Source organism: Manihot esculenta, chromosome 10, assembly GCF_001659605.2.
Source record: "Manihot esculenta cultivar AM560-2 chromosome 10, M.esculenta_v8, whole genome shotgun sequence".
Lineage (NCBI taxonomy): Eukaryota > Viridiplantae > Streptophyta > Magnoliopsida > Malpighiales > Euphorbiaceae > Manihot > Manihot esculenta.
Window position 1 is genome coordinate 5,883,081 of NC_035170.2, and position 13,319 is coordinate 5,896,399.

The 13,319-nt window shown below is 34.6% G+C and overlaps 1 protein-coding gene across 1 annotated transcript in view; it reads left to right on the forward strand.

The window, feature by feature from the left end:
• The first annotated feature begins 777 nt into the window (after positions 1–777).
• LOC110624912 (pullulanase 1, chloroplastic) overlaps positions 778–13,319 on the forward strand; it is a 32,303-nt gene continuing 19,761 nt past the window's right edge. Inside the window, exons 1-9 of the mRNA XM_021770354.2 lie at positions 778–1,117; positions 1,237–1,381; positions 1,673–1,725; positions 1,899–2,007; positions 4,025–4,161; positions 4,273–4,472; positions 4,665–4,814; positions 5,001–5,061; positions 10,196–10,316. Coding sequence (XP_021626046.1) covers positions 878–1,117; positions 1,237–1,381; positions 1,673–1,725; positions 1,899–2,007; positions 4,025–4,161; positions 4,273–4,472; positions 4,665–4,814; positions 5,001–5,061; positions 10,196–10,316 — 1,216 coding nt within the window. The 5' untranslated portion in view covers positions 778–877. The remainder of the gene's footprint in view (positions 1,118–1,236; positions 1,382–1,672; positions 1,726–1,898; positions 2,008–4,024; positions 4,162–4,272; positions 4,473–4,664; positions 4,815–5,000; positions 5,062–10,195; positions 10,317–13,319) is intronic.

Sequence of the window (13,319 nt, forward strand, 5' to 3'; positions counted from 1 at the left end):
ATATATACTTAAATTTCTCTATAATCAGTACTCATTTATTATAATTTAAATATTTTTTATTTTAAAAAAATACTTAAATCCCTTTTATTTTTTTTTTCTATAATATATCATTTAACTAACTTTTAATACTTTTTATTTTTAATTTCCATTCATTAAAATCTTTCAATATTTATAGCTTTAATATTTTTAGAAAATACTTATAATTTTAATTAATTTTATACAGAATTATATAACTTTTAAGTAGATTATAAATTTTATAAAGAATATTTTAGGAATAAATTTTTTAGGAATAAATTATATTTTGAGAAGAATTTGATTGTCCATTAGTTTTGAATTAATTTCTATAATAGATAAATAAAATATAGAGAAATTTTAGAATTTAATTTTAAAAATATAAAAATTAATTTATTGATTACTTTAAAATTTAAAAATTAAAGTGTGATTTATAAAATAAAAATTATTAAATAATTTAAATATTTATTTTTCTATCAATTTTCTTTTAACTAATTGACTAAGATGATTAACGATTTGGATATATTAATTATAAAAATATTTAAGTATTTAAATTTTAAAAATATAAAAATTAATTTATTAAATACATTAAAATTCAGACACGTAATTTATCCTTTTTTTAATATCAAACAATAATTTATTTTCTTTTCATTTGTTTTATCTTAATTTCTAGTCTACCCATTCATTTCTCCCCATCTCCATAACAGACGGTTAATTTCTCTCCACAATTAGCAAAATCCAAAACAATGGGCAAGTTTTACTAACAAATTTTACAAGTTTTTAAGAACTGACTGGTAAGGTAAAATTCAGGGCGTAAATATCAGCATCTGTCTTCCAAGAAGCAGTTAACACAGAGAGCTTAACAATGTCTATAGTAGTTTCCAAATCGCTTCCATCAGTTTCTCCTTCGATTCCCAATATTCACTTTTCCACGTTCTCTTCACCATCTTCTTCAAGAAGTCGTTTAATTCTGAGACAATATCAATGCCACCACCTCCCTTTTCCCCTTTGTTTTAGAACTTTTCATAGATGCCCAATTCGCTGCTGTTCTTCCTCCTCCTCTATGGCTCTTCATGAAGTTTCCGGTTCCACTCCCACTTCTGAGGTTTATTACTTGATTGTTCTTGATTGATAATTGATAATTGAAAATTCGAATAAATGGTGCTGTTTATGATATTAACTTATTTGTTTTTCTCTAAACTTTAAAAAATTGGTGATCAACAGTTGCAAGATTGCTTGTTGTACTCGAGGGCCTTCTGGGTTACAAAATCTATAATTGCATGGAATGTAGATGTTGGAACTGATGGTTCTTGCTTTTTGTATGCTAGTCAGAATGCTGCATTATCCATTACTGAATCTGGCGTACAAGGTTTGGACTCTACTCCTTATTCATCTGATGATATCTTGAATAAATGGGGATTGCAGAAAACTGTAAAAGGGTAATTTACAATCTATAATTCATTTGTTTAGACATTAGGCCTTTTCTCATTGCTGTTTTATTGGGGTCTTTGTCCGAATTTGAAATAGTAGAACTGAATTTAAATGCGTTTATCCTAATCAATCAACACTAATCAACTTTATTTGCCGACTTAACCTTTGAAACTTTTGGTATTGAATCGAGTATCTGTTGTTAGTATTTGATGATTTTCCATGCTAACAGGCCATGACGTGAAATTTAAGCTTGAGCAAGATGATGGTGGGCTTCCAGAAAAAGTAAGATAATTTAGTCTTTCGCAAAACTCATCATAGTTTTTTGTCCGCCATTGGTTTTAATGTGGTTTTTGTATGTAGCTTTTGACGTTCTTGATTTACATGTCATAGTTCTCTGTGGGTTTTGACTCCATTAATTGAGTAATTTCTTTGACAGTTGAACCTAATTTTGCTAGGTAGTTGCAAAATTTCCTCATATTCGGGGTTATAGAGCTTTCAAAGTGCCGCCTTTTGTTGATACCATATCTCTTCTCAAATGCCAATTAGCAGTTGCAGCATTTAACTGTAAGTGGTTTGTGGAGCTAGTTTTGTCCAAGAAACTCATGCTAATGCACTCTTTCCAAAAAATAACTAACTGGTGCGCAGTTACTAAACTCACTTGCCCACTTGGTTTCTTGATCTGTGTCCTGCATTCCAATTTGCAGAAAATTTCGATTTTCTTAGTGCAGTTTGGTTTGGTCCATTAAAAATTTCAGGTTTCTTACTGTTTTGATTTTCAAACCTAATTGAAAAAACAATGGTCACCTTACGAATAGATTAAATCCATAACATCCATAGCAATCAGATTATATTTATTTATTATCTTACCTCTATTATCTTATCTTATGCGTTTGTTATTATATTTCTGTTATCTTATTTTAGGAGTTATTTATCTAATAATTATTTTGTTGAATCCCACATCGGTTGTGGAAAGGGGTAATGTGCCCCTTATATGGGCTATAGGCACTCCTCCCTCTTGAGCTAGCTTTTGGGGTGAGTTAGGCCTGACCCAAATTTAACATGGTATCAGAGCCTCCCCATCCGATGTTGGGCGCCCCATAAATGTGCCACGCACCAGTAAAAATTCTGGGCGTGAGGGGGTGTGTTGAATCCCACATTGGTTGTGGAAAGGGGTAATGTGCCCCTTATATGGGCTATAGACACTCCTCCCTCTTGAGCTAGCTTTTGGGGTGAGTTAGGCCTGACCCAAATTTAACATATTTATATTAGACTTCTACTCTAATTAGAAGTATTATGATTGTATGAACTTCCAAGGTTTAATTTTATTCGATAAAACAAGCAGAATTTATTCCTAAAATTGTGAGATTTAAGACTCTCTCTAATGAGCTCCTTTCCTATCAACCGGGATTACAAATTGTAGCTTTAGGGATTGGGAATGGGTTGGAGATGGAGATGAAGATGGTCAGATGTCAACCTTCCAAGCAGTGTTGGTTTACTAGAACTGGACAAGCTAGGATGAGGGAGCCGATGAAGGGAGGAACAACAGATGGTTGAACTGCAGATGGGGGCAAAGGGTGGTGCAAGATCATGCAGTTGTAGGCAACAGAATGAGGAGGGACTGAGGAAAAATTGGGATTAGGGGTGTCTTGGTCTGATGGTCTCTTGGTCTCGGGTCATGGCCTTTTGGGCAATGGGTGAATGGGCTTGCAGCCTGGGTGTGGGGTGAAGCTTAAGGAAACAACAATGTGAGCTTGAAACAGAGTATTATTATGCTAAATTTCGGTTAAAAGACCATCATATTTCTTATGTTCTTTTTACTAATACTAATCTTATAGAATGTGTAAAATAAAAAATATATAAGTATAAAATATAAAAGAATTTATTATTTGATTTGGTGTTTCTAGATTCAAGGATTGTGCTAGTTTATTGTAATTCTTGTACTGGTACCACGAAGCCAAGGTGTGATCTGCATATCAAATTAGCGCACTAAGTCTAGTCCCGCATCCCTATATATTTCTAAGTGATGTACCACATTCCTCATACTTGTACTTGATCCAAGACATACTGCATTCTAGTAATATGAACTGAGGTCCATTTATTGGTGCAGTCATGAAAGTCTTAAACTTGCAGTAGCATCTGCGCAACTTTGCATATTAAGAATGGCCATTTCATGCAAAATTGCTGACGAGCATGAGCATTTTTGAATTTTCACCCATAGAACTCCAATTTGTGAGACCATGGTCGAGTTAACCTTCAGCTTTAGTATTTTTTATTACTATTACTTTAGTAATATAATTACTATTAGAGCCATAACCAAATGAAATTCTATATGTTTTGATGCACCCATTAGATCTATTGGTTGAGCAAGTATAAATTTTACTACTAATAAGGTCATTTTGAAATTTTAAAACTCCTTTTTCTTTGCTATTTATGATGCCAACCTTTTATAATATTTCTAGTGGCATGAGGTTGACTTTGTTAAATTTGGTTAGATCTATTTTATGGATGCATACATTTAACCATTCACATTCACTTAGTTTTTACCCATTACTTATGTTCCCTCTTCTTCTTTTTAAAATAGTTGATGGAAAGTGCAGCAATGCTACTGGTCTGCAGTTACCAGGTATTTTGGATGAATTGTTCTCATATGATGGTCCCCTTGGCGCACATTTTGCCAAAGATGCTGTATCCCTTTATCTTTGGGCTCCCACTGCTCAAGTATGTCAAGTTTTATTACACTTTATTATCATGTTTGTGGAGTTCTCTTTCAACCTGTCTTATTCTATGTAATCAACCACGATAATTCCATTACTTTTACTTCACAAATAGGCAGTTCGGCTATGCATTTATAAGGATTCGTTTACCAGCAATCCTACAGAAACTGTTCAGCTCATGGAGGTTAATGGAGTTTGGAGTACTAAAGGGCCAAAAGATTGGGAAGGTTGTTATTATGTGTATGAAGTATCAGTCTACCATCCATCCACCTTACACATTGAAAAATACTTTGCAAATGATCCATATGCTAGAGGGTATGTTGGGTGTCTTACTTTGCCATCAATTCTTTGAAAATAATTGATCTATAAGTACTTGATAATGCAAACCATTTTAGCCATTGTAATACTCTAAATATGAGTTATGATTCATCTATTGCTTCAATTATTTAGCTATTATGCACATTGATTAAGTCCCTTGTTTTCATTTTGTTTCCTTTGTTAAAACAGGCTCTCATCAGATGGCAAGCGGACATTATTGGTGAATCTTGATTCTGATACTTTAAAACCTGAAAGATGGGACATATTAGCAGATGAAAAACCCACTTTACTTTCTTTCTCTGACATAAGTATTTATGAGTTGCATATAAGAGATTTTAGGTAATGTACTCTTGACTTGTGTTGTAGTTCTCTTACTTTGTATCATCCTCATTTTATATCAAAGAAAAAGAGTACTAATCTGGGACTTATTTGATGAGAACAAGTTGCTTGACCTTTTTAATTGGTTTTTCTGTGAGCTTTATTGTTATTGCTGTGTGATTCTAATATTTTCTGCTGCCATTGCAGTGCCAATGATGATACTGTGCATTCTGACCTTCGGGGTGGCTATCTAGCCTTCACTGTAGAGGTAGTTATGTTCTCATGTTTACTATTGGAATTTGTGGCTCTTAGAAAAGAATGAAGGATTTTTACTTATTAACTCACCTTCCACATTATTAGATGAGATCATTGATGTGCTTTTGTTTCCAGTAACTTGACTTTCATTTATAAGTGTAATAAGTTGAAGGAACATTATGTTTAGGGTAAATCACTTGAAAACCATTAAGGTTTGTTATAACATACAATTTCATCTATTTTGTTTGAAAATGTTATACTTTGGTTCTTAAGTTTGGCAAAAGCCTGTATACTTTAGCTCTTATGAGACTATTTTTTATATCTTACACTTTTTTACCTAATTATTTAAATAAGTTATAACATTGCCTTTGAAATTTTAAATTTATTATACTTTAGATCTTATTTAACACATTAAACTCATGTATTGTTATACTTCTCATTGATGGTAGCATAGGACTAAAATTATAATTTGAAATTGAAGAGACTAAATGTATTTGGTGAAGGAGAAACCTTTGGAGTTAGAAACGAGAAAAGCTGTAAAGCTGACATTTTGATTAAATGCTTTGGTAAAAAATATGGATAGGTCTTGAAAAAGGTTAATCCATCAAGGCAAAGTATTTATCGGTTGTGGTGGATTATAACACTTCTAGCCTTTTTAAAGATGGGAGTATAAACAGTCGAGTTCCAAATGATTCAAGTAACTTTTGGACCTATTTGCTTTTCAGCGCAAAATGATTAATCCAAGCTGTTGTTAGTAATTGGAGCTAGGTTATATAAATCATTACTAATCTTTATAGCCCATCGATGTGGGATTCCATCTCCAACCCCAACTGGTGGGCTTGGAATGTTACATTCTCTCCCATTGTATTTTGCAACTTCCTCAATGCTATCCTACTATGCTATATTGGATACACTTGCTCAGTTAAGACTAGACACTTGGGTAATGTAATTCACTAGTGTCTTAGGTGACTCCATCTTGTCTCTGAGTAGCCCTTTTCTTGCAAGTCACCAACTTTGCATGATATTTTAAACCAGCATGGGCTTAGTACAAATTGTAACAATCCAACATCAATTGGTCTACGTAACTTTTGGACTCCTTTTTCATTAAGCTAAAAATGGTTAATCCAAGATATTCTAGTAGGTTATATTTGATAGATTTTGGTTGAAGATTGTCTTTATTGGAGGTGTGATTATGAACAAAAGTACAAAACTAGTACAAAAAAATACTTGTGAGGAAGACAAAAAGGTATTGACATGGATAGAGATTGACCAAGGACTCTTATGCTATAATGTAGAAGAAGGCATATGATAGGAATCATGATGGAAATGAAAATTGTAGAAAAGTGAGCTCTTAGCACAAGGCTAAGAATAGAAATGGGGATGAGAAAAGGAAGAAGAATTGGGCATGAGAAGAGAACAGATTAAGATGAGAAGAGAATTCAGAAAGGAGATGAGGAAAGAATTAGAGAAGGGAGGTGACAACAGAGAGGGAGATGAGAAGATAGGAAGAGATATTATTGATCATTCTTGAATGCCATTTACAGGTAAGAGCTCTCTTCTTTACATATGTACATGAATAACTACCCTCTATCTAACATTTGTTTCCCTCCAAATTCCATATTCAATTACAACAGTTACAGTAGTTGTAGCTTTTTCCTCCAAAAGCCTATCTTACTACTTATTCCTTTATATGTGACAATACATTCCCCAAAGCACATTCTTGTCCCCAAGAATATGAAAAATACTGGAAATTGAAATGAATTTCAAGCACTTCTCATCAGTTGAAATAACGTGAGAATCCAAAATAGCATCTTCTGCTTGGCAAATTAATTTCCTCAATTTTGGATACCAAATGTCAAGAGATTTTGTTTTTCCTTCTACAAATTTTCCATACTTGTTCCTTCAAAATCATAATACTTTTGATAGCTGTACTTTCTTCCTTTCCCTTCTTCTTGGCCCCAAGAAGATGGAAATTCATGAAATTGAGCCATTACAAAAGAATGATCTTCCCAACTAGTAGCTTCCTCTTTCTTTCGCTGCTTTCTCCATCTTTCAAATGTATTTTCTTTAAGAATTACAGATGCAGTTCCTTTCAAGATTAATTTCTTCTTTAGCCTTTTTTATTTCTCCCATTTATCCTCCATGGAAATTTGGAACTCACAATAATAGAAATCACAATCACGATTCTCTTAGAATTAATTAGAGGCAAGCAATATTCAATTCAAACCGAAAAAACTGACTGAATCGAATTAATTAGGAAATTCAATTTGATATTTTATTCTTTCTGGTTTGGTTTTTATTTTCAAAAATATCAGTCAGTAGTAGGATCACAACATTTTCAATCTTTTTGAAGCCAAGAATATCCAAGAAAGATTTAGGTTGGAGTTTGTCTTTGCCAGGAGTATCATCATGAACAAAACATATAAATTCGAAAACTCGTAGGGACAATTGATTGGAATTCTGGATAGAAAATAGAACAGAATAAGGACTTTGATATTACAAAATTGACGAAGGTATTCGATTAATAAAGTAATAAGCAGTAAGGATAGCTTTTCCCCCAAAAGTGCAATAGAATAGGAGTAAGGTGCGGGCTGTTTCAATCAAATGCTGATTTTTTCGCTCGGCAACTCTATTTTGTTGTAGGGTACGAGAGCAAGAAGTTTGATGAGTAATGCTTTCAGTAGACAAGAAGTGAGTGAATAAGTTAGACAAATATTCCCTGCATTATTACCTCGTAATATCTTAATGTGAATACCAAATTGACTATGTATTTTAGCGTAGAACTTCTGAAAACTAGAGAACAACTCAAAATGATTCATTAGAAATAGCCAAGTGCAATGAGAATAATCATCAATAAAGGTAACAATATTGAAATCCCAGTTGTACTAACCCGATTTGGATTCTAAATATCTGAATAAACAATGTCAAATATAGAAGTAACTCTATTATTGACTCGCTTGAAAAAAGAAGCCCGAGTTTTCTTCCCAAGTTGACAAAACTCATATTCTAAAGAAGGCAAGGAAGATAAATTAGGAACTAGTTTTTGTATCTAAGTACTATGAATGAATTCAACGGAAGTGCTAGACACAAAAGCAGTTTAAGGGTTGGAAGTGGAAAAAGGAACAATCCTTGTGACTCATATCCTGCTCCAATTATCTTCCCAGTACTCTGGTATTGTACAACCACAGAATCAACAGCAAAGATGACTGAATAGTTAAGATCTTTAGTCAATTTGCTAATAGAGATTAAGTTGTATGTCATTCAGGAGAGAATAAAACTATCTCTTTAACTTGAGTTTGTGAACTATTAGCTAATGTGACTTTAGATGATGTAGGATGTGAAACAAGAGTATGAAAAAAGATTGTGATTACCAGAGATATGATCGGAAGTACTAGAGTCTAGAATTCACGAACCAATGGGTAAAGACTTGGTTAGATAAGCAAATGAATTACCAAAATGAGCAATATGTGAAGAAGATTGTTGCTTAGTAGTTCGGAACTGTAGATAGTCTCTGTACTCTGCTTCAAGCACCAGAGTCTAGGATTCATGAACCAATGGGTAAAGACTTGGTTAGATAAGAAAATGAATTACCAAAATGAGCAATATGTGAAGAAGATTGTTGCTTAGTAGTTCGGAATTGTAGATAGTCTTAGTACTCTGCTTCATTTAGAGTGATTAAATCTAGTTTGGAACATGCATCTACTCTTTTTGATTGGGCCGTGTGAACTATATATACAATTATTTGCTTCTCAGATATGTTGAGAAAGAGTTTAAAGAGGAAAGGAATCTGCTTTAGGGATGTGAATAGTAATACCAAAGTTACTGCTCATGAAGGGTAGGTGAAGGAGAGCTGGGCTGGTGATCGGAGCAAGTGGGCTGGAGTCGCCTTTCTCTGGTGAGTTTAGGGGAAGGATTGCCAGCGTAAAAGGCCGCTGGAATAAAGGTCACGTGCTGGCGCGTGCACCAGATGCAGAAACAGAGTAGCAGCATGTGAAGACGTGTGGTGGCATTTTTGGTGACGACACTTCAAGGAGGTGTCAATCATAGACCAGTGAGAGTAGTGGCCTGGCGGTGAGATTAATTGACTTCTAGAGAATCTCCAAATGAAGGTGGCAGATGTGCCACTGATACTCACAGATAAGCCAAGATGCTTGGCTCTGATACCATGAAACAGTGATGAGAAAGAAGAGAGAAGGAGAGATTTTGAGAGAAAGATGCTTGATAATTCCCTCAAACCAATTGGGGTATGCATACGATTTACAAAAAAATATAATAAGTGTTGAATCCCACATCGGTTGTGAAAAGGGGTAATGTGCCCCTTATATGGGCCATAGGCACTCCTCCCCCTCAAGCTAGCTTTTGGGGTGAGTTAGGCCTGGCCCAAATTTAACATGGTATCAGAGCCTCCCCATCCAATGTTGGGCGCCCCATAAATGTGCCACGCACCAGTAAAAATTCTGGGCGTAAGGGGGGTGTGTTGAATTCCACATCGATTGTGGAAAGGGGTAGTGTGCCCCTTATATGGGCCATAGGCACTCCTCCCCCTCGAGCTAGCTTTTGGGTGAGTTAGGCCTGACCCAAATTTAACAATAAGAAATAAAATAAATCAATTTTCTAATTGTAGTCTAATTATATCTCAATCATGTCACATAATCTAAGCACCTAATTATGCACACAACCACTACAAATCTAGGTTATTTATAGAAAGTATCTCAACACATACATTTGTGCTCTTGAGTTGGTGACATTTCTTATATTTTAGTCAAATTGTTCAATATCTTTCCATTTAATGCATATTGCAAGTATTAGAAAAAATGTGGCATTTTGATTATCACATTACAGCTGTGAAAAGAAAAACAAAAAGAAAAAGAAGGCAAAACAAGCGAACAATGTAGCGCAGGCAAGCTAGGGTATGTTCCCATTTGAGGATCATTTGTGTAGTGGCCCAGAATATATTCCACTTTCTTTTTCTTGTTGCACTCCCTAGCAATGGAAACATACATTATACAAGAAGTATTTTCTGTGAAACAAATGGAGGTGAAGTTGAAGTGTTGAACTTGTGATTGTATTAAATTATTGTATGATAAATTATGTATAGCAGGTAATAAAATGAATGTTTAACTCTAGTGAGCACTTTCTTTTTGAAGGATTCAGCAGGTGTACTTCATCTAAAGAAATTATCAAGTGCTGGCCTTACTCATGTTCATTTGCTTCCAGCCTTTCAATTTGCTGGTGTTGACGATGTAAGGGAGAACTGGAAGTCTGTAGGTAAGCATGTCTCTTACATCAAAATTTAGTGATTGTACTACGCCTTGCTGCGAAGTGAATTAATGATGATTTCTGTGTTCTTGCACATAAAAGTGTTAATAGATCATCATGATGTCATAATGATTTTGCTGTTGTAATACTCATTGTTTATCAAAAAACTTTTGATGCTAACTCTTTTTCCGATAGTGATATTATGTCGGGAATCTTTTAAATAGGAAATACCACAGAATATTGATGAATGATGAATTGCATCTCTTGGTTGGAAAGAATATTTAATAACTTAGAAATATGTTCAAAATTTTATTTTATGCTTATTGGAATATTACTCAAAGAAACACAACAAAAACAGCACAACTACTAAGCTTGAATCCAATCTAGTTGGGTTTGCTATATGAATAATTTTCCGTGATTCAACTCTGAAATCAATTCTGCATAGATATTCAAACATTATAAATCTTTTGATACGCTATCCAAGTCATTTTAGGTATCCCACTTTCCACTATTAACAAATCACATTGTATTGGGGCATTCGATACTCTATGTTGGACATGATCAAATCATTTTAATAAACTCTCTTCTATTTTTTTTTCTCTAATGTGTGGTGTATGAGCAAGGTGCAAGCTATTCCAATAATGTGCCTATTCTTATGCTTAGCTACTCCATTTTGTTGAGGAGTATGTGCACAAGAAGATTGATGAAGACATGAAGGTTTGAAAAGAAAGGGAATTATATTCTCATGCATTATTACTGCACAACACTTTAATGAAACACCAAACTGAGCGTGTACATCGCCGCAAAAATTTTGAAAGATAGAGAACACCACAGGACAATTTCATAAAAAATAACCAGGTGTGATGAGAATATCATCTATAGAAGTACTATAAATATCTGAATGAAAAATGTTAACATGTATGTAGCCCATTCATTAGTTCATTTTGAAAAAGAAGAACGAGTTTATATTTATGCTGTCAGGATCCGCAATTTAAAGAAGATAAGTGGGGAAGAGAAGGAACAAATTTTCTAGAGTTTGGATGACCAAATGACTGAAGAAGATGTAGAGGCATTGGAATTTGTGAACCAAAAGCAATGGGAGATCCTAGATTGGAGAAATGATTAATATCCTTGCGATGCGCATCCTATGCCAATCACCTTTCTCATATTCTGGTCCTGCACAGCAATTGTAAATATGATGAAACATTTATATTGTTTGGTTAACTTATGGAGATGAGATTATATGGACATTTTGGAGCAAAAATATTGAGGTTAAGGGTATAGAAGGAAGAGGATGTGTTTCCTGTATTCCTTTAAATTGATCCATTGGCTAAAGTGACAGCAGATAGGAGAAAGGTCAAGAGATTTCTATTGCTAGAGATGTGGTCAAAAGCATTGGAATTAAGGATCCAGTGTTCAACGAAAGATTGAATTATAAAAGAAAAGAGCTCACCAATTTGTGAAGCACTTAAGCACATGCAAGGAGGAGGATGAGTACTGTTTGTATAATGATATTGTAAGTATTGTTCTCAGGCGGCTCCAGTTAGAGTGAGTGAGGACTGCCTTATTAGTCAATTTTTTTAACAAAAGCCGAAGTAGAGAAATAAAATACCATTTTTGTGAGAGAATTACTAAAATAGATAATTGATGCCAAATGTCAAAGGTGATAAAGAAGCCAAGCTACAGTAGCTGAGCTTAGTTTTAGTAAAACTCAATTAAAAATTAGGTATGTATTTGTGTTAGAGAAGATTACAGCAGTCAAGCCTACCGCTTTTAAGAGAAAGAAAAAGGTTGACCTAAGAAGAGTCGGCAACTCTACAGGGTTGCTGGAGAGAGTTGAATTAGTTGCTTATATTTTCAGCTAGAAAAAGTTGGCAGAGGACAGCTCACGGATTGGTGTGTGTGATGGGGGCAGAATCTTCTTCCTACCAATGTCACAGATTTTAGTGATGGAATTTTAAGGGACAATCAGATCCATAGGAGGCGCTTCTAAAGATGAAGGTGGTGTAACGTACTGACCTCTAGACACCTATGGACAAAGAAAGGTAGGGACTAGGGACTCCTACTATTGATAAACAAATGAACGAGCAGCAAAACAGAGTTGCCTAGCTCTTATACCTAGTAAAAATAGGACAAATTGAGTAAAGATGTAGCTATTGTGTTTTTAGTATCTTCTCTCCTCTTCTTTCTGTTACTAAAAACATACAAACAATCAATTCTTATAATCAATCAAACTAATCGTACAGTTAATCATATAATTTACACAATAGGTTTTTCAAGAGCTCCTGTTCAGACATTTCCCTTTTATTTTGGGAAAACTGAAATTGGTTTCTCCTCTTAGGGTGTTGATCTAGGTGTTCGGTTGGAAGGAGTTGCCATGCCCAAAGCAATGTCATTGGGAGGAAGTTTCGCACGAAATTGTGGCCAGAATAGGTGCCACATGCTGGGGTGTGGAGGAACGGCTGAAGGTGAGGAGTGGTGCATGGACTTTGCATGTTCCATTTCTGACAGCAAGATTCTGCGAGACAGTCGCTACCAACTGGTTTTTCTTTTGGAGTGGGAGGTGAGTCTCAAAGATCAAAACACAAGGTAGGTCTGTGTTTGAAAGTTTTTCGGATATCTTTCTTAGACCTGCCAGAGGAGGGAAATAGAGTAAGGGATTTGAAACCCTAGGCTCTGATAACGTGTAAGTAAGAATAGAGATACTTGATTATTACCTCAATCAACAGGGATTTAAATAGCGTACAAAAATTCTGAACTTGTAAATGAAGTCATAAATATTTCATCCTAATTGACTTTAGTTTCCTAGTTTAATGCATGATTTAGGCAAAATTATGAAGTTACATTTGACATATCTTTACGGGGTCATTATCCCATTCTTCATATTCCAACACAAACACTTCATAGTAAACAAAGTGTTGAATTGTTGGTACTTTATTGCCACTAGGCTAAGTCTGCGGGATCAAGAAAGACGTATGGCTGGAAAAGGATGGGCCTGGGAAGCTGAGTGCT